General features: G+C 66.0%; 1 protein-coding gene across 1 annotated transcript; it reads right to left on the bottom strand.

The window, feature by feature from the left end:
- Positions 1-1,301: 1,301 nt before the first annotated feature.
- Positions 1,302-4,180, bottom strand: ZNF703 (zinc finger protein 703). Its single transcript, XM_049771504.1, is given in 3 exon segments — positions 1,302-2,553; positions 2,556-2,924; positions 3,838-4,180. Coding segments are annotated over 3 exon segments (1,806 nt in total). The 5' UTR covers positions 4,075-4,180; the 3' UTR covers positions 1,302-1,353.
- Positions 4,181-4,599: the final 419 nt, after the last annotated feature.

Here is a 4,599-nt window from a genome sequence, read left to right as displayed (position 1 = left end):
TTAACAAAATAAGTCTTACCAAGGGAGAGCTCTGTTCACCCCAAAGAGGACCCACAGTACCCTCCCGCTGCTGCTTAAGAACAGAAGGAAGAGGTGTAGGGAGAAGACCCAGGCAACCAGAGCCTCCAATCTCACTCACCCAGAGCCCACAGCCAACTTTGGGGGACCCGGTTGAGTCAGGTCTGGGAGGGGGGCTGCTGTGATCTCTGTGCTCCACAACACCCCAACCTTGTCCCCAAGGACCTAACCGGGCTGTCCAGCTTGAGGAACGACACCACCCACCCCCACCACCAGGAGAGTCCGGGACCACCAGCCCTGTAATGGAGAAAAATGACTAGAAAAGCTCTTTGCAAAATATAAAGAGCAACGTTTCATGTGAGGGGGCCTTGGAGGACTTTCAATGGGGTCACAGGAGTCCTAGAGGCCCCACCAGTAGGCAGCAGGGCCACCTGGTGCTGGGGGCTTGGGAAGAGTCTGGAGGACAGGAGAATTCTGTGGAGGCCATTTGGATGCTTCTCTGGGGAATCTGCTGGTGGGCCAGGGCGCTAGTGCTCAGAGCAAGGCTCAGATCTGGGGGGCCAGGTTTCACGTGGAAGGCCCGAGGAGGAGAGGGGTTGCAGGGTCAGGGAGCCACAGAGCACAGTACCAGATCATGGCCCCCTGCCACACTCCCTCTTGCAGTGCCCATAGGACATGAAAAAAATGTCCTCCCACTTGCTGGTACGGAGAAAACGAAAATAGAAAACAACAAAGCAACAACAACAACAACGAAATAAACCGGAACCTCAAATGGAATGAAGGGGAAAGAGGCCAAAGAGAAGCGTTTGAGAAGCATGCAAGAAACTCCCAAAGGAAGAGTAAACAAAACCAACAGAAAGAACCCAAGAACCCCAACTCTCCCTCCTCCCCCGAAAACCAAACCAGTCCAAGGTGAAAAAAATAAAACAACAACAAAACAAAAACAAAAAGTGAAACTTAAATCTAAAGGGGGGGAAAACAACTAACATAAAGGAAAAGAGAGGGGCGGGGAAGGGGCGAACATGAAGTTATTTGTGTGATTAATATTATTATGGGGTGGGGGGTAAACACGGACTTTTTGCATACCATTGACTTGTGTGGGCCGTTAATGCACTTATATTCCCAGCTTGTAAGCTAACATTATAGTAAATAAATACACAGTCCGGTGGGTGGGTGGGTGGGCGGGTGGGAAGGGCGGGTGAGGGACAAGCAGTCGTGGAGGTGGAGGTGGAGGTGCGTGGAGGTGGCGGCGGCGGCCAGGCCAGGCCAGGCCAGGAGGGGGTGGGTGGCCAGGGTGGAGAGCCGGAACCAGAGCTGGAACTGGAGGAGCCTGAGTTACTGGAATCCCAGGGCCGAGGCGGAGGCCAGTCTCTGTCCGTACAGCGCGTATGGCGAGTAGTAGGGTCCGGCTGTGGGCAGGGAGGGCACGGCCAGGCCCCCCGCTGTGGACAAGTGGCTCTTGCTGTAGGGATGGTACCGGCTTAGCCCCAAAGTGTGTGGACTCCGCAAGGACAGCGAGCCGGGGCTGCCCGGCGCGGCCGGCGGCGGGAGGTGCAGGTGGCAGGAGGCGGCGGCCGCGGCGGCAGCGGCGGCCGCGGCGCTGCCCAGACTGGCCGTGCCGGGGTAGGCGGCCAGAAGTTTCTCGGCGCCGGGCAGGGCCGTGTGAGTCCGGAGGTGGCTGAGCAGCTCCTCGGAGGTGGCGAAGCGCTTGTCGCAGGGCCCGCTGGCCGCCACCCAGTTGCAGCTGTGCGGCAGCGGTTCGTTCTGCAGCATGAAGCCGTAGGTGTAGAGCGGGTGGCCCGGCAGGGCGGCCGCGCTGGAGGAGAGCGTGGCGGGTTGCAGCGGGTGGCCGGGGTACACCAGCGGGTAGCCGCCCGCCTTCAGCCCGGGCCCCGCGGCGGCGGCGGGGTCGTGCGCGCTGCAGGTGGAGCAGCTGGAGCCGCTGAGGTGCGAGGCGCTGTGGTACCCTCCCAGGCAGTAGGGGTCCCGGCATAATCCTTGCAGGAAGGAGGGCGGGGAGGCCCCGGTGAGCGGGCTGGAGCTGGGGGGCTTCCCGGGGGGCAGGCCCAGGCCCCCCGACAGCTGGCCTCCCACGAGGCCCGACTTGCTGGGATCCAAGCCCGGCACGAACTGGGACGGGTAGCCGGCGTAAGCGCCCACGATGGAGCCGTGGTAGCCGATGCTGGAGGGCGGCAGGGGGAACACCGAGTGGCCCGGCTTGTAGGGGGACACGGGCGCCACGTGGCCGGCCCCCACGAGCGCCGAGGAGGGGGGCTCGGACTTGCGCCCCGAATTGGCAGGCTCGCCGTTGCTGCTGCTGCTGCTGCTGCTGCTGTGAAGTCCGGGCTCGCCCCCGCTGCTACCACCGCGGCTCACCACCACCGGCTCGGGGCTGGCTTTGGGCTCCTGATCTTTCTTGTCCAGGTCCCCGCCGCTCTTGCCATCGGGATGGTTCGGGGAGCCGCCCCGGGAGCCCCCCGGGGAGGCCGAGGCGGACGCCGACGAGGCCAGGACGGGCGCTCCATGCGGGGGCAAATGGGGGTGCAGGCGGCGCTGGGCACGCGGAAGCCCGCCTTGTCTCCCGGGGACAAGGAGGACGAGGACGCGGTGGAGGACACGGAGGAGCAGCCGCCGTCTTTGCGGGAGTCGCCGCCCGCGCCTCCGGAGCCCTTGGAGTAGGGCTTGAAGCTCGACTTGTCCTCGCCCGGGGGCTCCCCCAGTTGCTTGAGCGCGGCGGACGCCGACGAGGGGGCGCCCGAGGCCGAGCGCCCCGGGTCCTTGTCGCCCAGCCCGTTGGCGGCGGCCGCGGCCACCGAGTTGAGCTTGGACGAGGGCGGCGGGTCGGGCTTGCCGATCTGCGAGCAGGTCTGGGCCAAGAGCGCCAGGGGACTCTTCTTGGCGTCCAGCTGTGGGAGACATTCAAAGCAGGGCACGGGCGTGAGGCTCCCGAGTGGACACAGCGGCGCCCTGGATGGCCTGGCACGAGGGTGGGTGTCTGGGGAGCTGGGGTGCGTCCGGAGCAAAGGCCGCTACCGCCAACGGGTTTTGGGGACCTGAGAGCAACTGTTTTTTTTTTTCCATGGGGCCTTTTGAGGGGGGACATCCCGGGTTTCCTGGGTCTCCTCAGGGGGGGTGCCACAGGCTGCGGGGAAGTGGGGTTTAGGATGCAACCCCAGGAAGGGCCTAGGGAGGGGCCATGACTCACCCCTCTAATCGTCTCCTCCGGGCCCCCGGAGGAGAAACTTACCCCCCAAGTCCTGGGGAACTTCGCTTGGGACGGGTTTCGGTCGGGGACGCCGCGGGGCAGGCAAGAGTTGGGAAGTGGCTCCGGCCAGCGGCCAAAGGCGGGTGGCCCTGGGTCCGACTCAGGGACCCCCCCCTCTCCGAGCTGGGGCACCCCGGCAATTGGCACCCCAAAGAAAGAAAACGGGATTGGGAAGAGCCTGGGTGTCGTGCGCGCTCAAGGGACAGACGGGGACCCCGGGACACGGACTTCAAGGGGGAACAAACCCAGTTTGGGTGGGGCTGGAGCCGGGAAAAAAGGAGAAGGCCCGGAGAGAGAGAGAGAAAGAGAGGCTCTCTGGCCTGGAAAGTGGGGTGCTGAGGAAAAGTAGAGGGTCCAGTTGGGTCTTCCCGGAACAAGAGCAATAGGGACAAAAAACCGAGCTCGAGAAGGGGAGCAGGGAGCGAGTGGGCTCCCACGGCGCCGGTGCGGGGCCCCCCGAGCGTCCCAGAAGCTCCCCCCACAACCCCAGGGTGCAGTTGAGCCCCAGAGAGATTGCTAGGTTGGGTGGGCGACCGACAGAGAGACCGACTGACCTCGATGGGGCTGACGGGGGTGGAGGACAGCGGCTGCAGGTACTCCGGGTGCAGGAGGTGGCCGGTGTGAGCGCTCAGCATCTTCAGGACCCTGATGGGGAGCCGGTTCGCCTGGCGCAGGGGGTCCGCCGGGGGCAAGAGGGACACCGCCGGCCTCTTCCCGCCGCCGCCGCCGCCGCTGCCGCTGCCGCTGCTCTCGGGTGTCCTTGGGTTAGATCCAGCGGGCGAATCGCTCATTTGGAGGAGGCAGCGCCGCTGGGGGGGCGGGGAGGGCGGGGAGCACCGGCGAGGCGAGCACCCGGGCCGGGTGTGCTCGCTCCGCAGCGCCGAGCGCGCACGGTGCGGCAGTGGCTCCAGCGCCTGCACCCCACCGCCTCCTCCTCCTGCGCTCCGCCTCCGCCGCCGCCGCCGCCGATCGCCCGGCCAGGCCGCACAAAAACCTGCCCCGGCCTCGAGCCGCCCGTCAAATAGCCGCGATGGGCAGCCCCGCTTGCGAGGGATCGCCGCGCCCGCCCAATCGCAGCTCTCGCCGGGACCCCGGGGCGGGGAGAGCGGCGGGCGGAGGCCGGCTCCACCGGTGGGCGGGGGGTGCCTTAAAGGGGCCCCCTCTCCCGCGCGCCGCCGTCGCCCCAACCTTGGCAGGCTTCCTCGCCGCTCCCCGACTCCCCTCCGCTCCGGCCGGGCCTCCCTGTGCCCCGGGCGCCCGGCAGGATAGGATGCCAAGCGCCCCGACCGAGTTCCTCTGCGGATCCCAGGTCTCGC

The sequence above is a fragment of the Suncus etruscus genome, chromosome 4 (genome assembly GCF_024139225.1).
Source record: "Suncus etruscus isolate mSunEtr1 chromosome 4, mSunEtr1.pri.cur, whole genome shotgun sequence".
Lineage (NCBI taxonomy): Eukaryota > Metazoa > Chordata > Mammalia > Eulipotyphla > Soricidae > Suncus > Suncus etruscus.
This window is presented reverse-complemented; position numbering and strand designations above follow the sequence as displayed.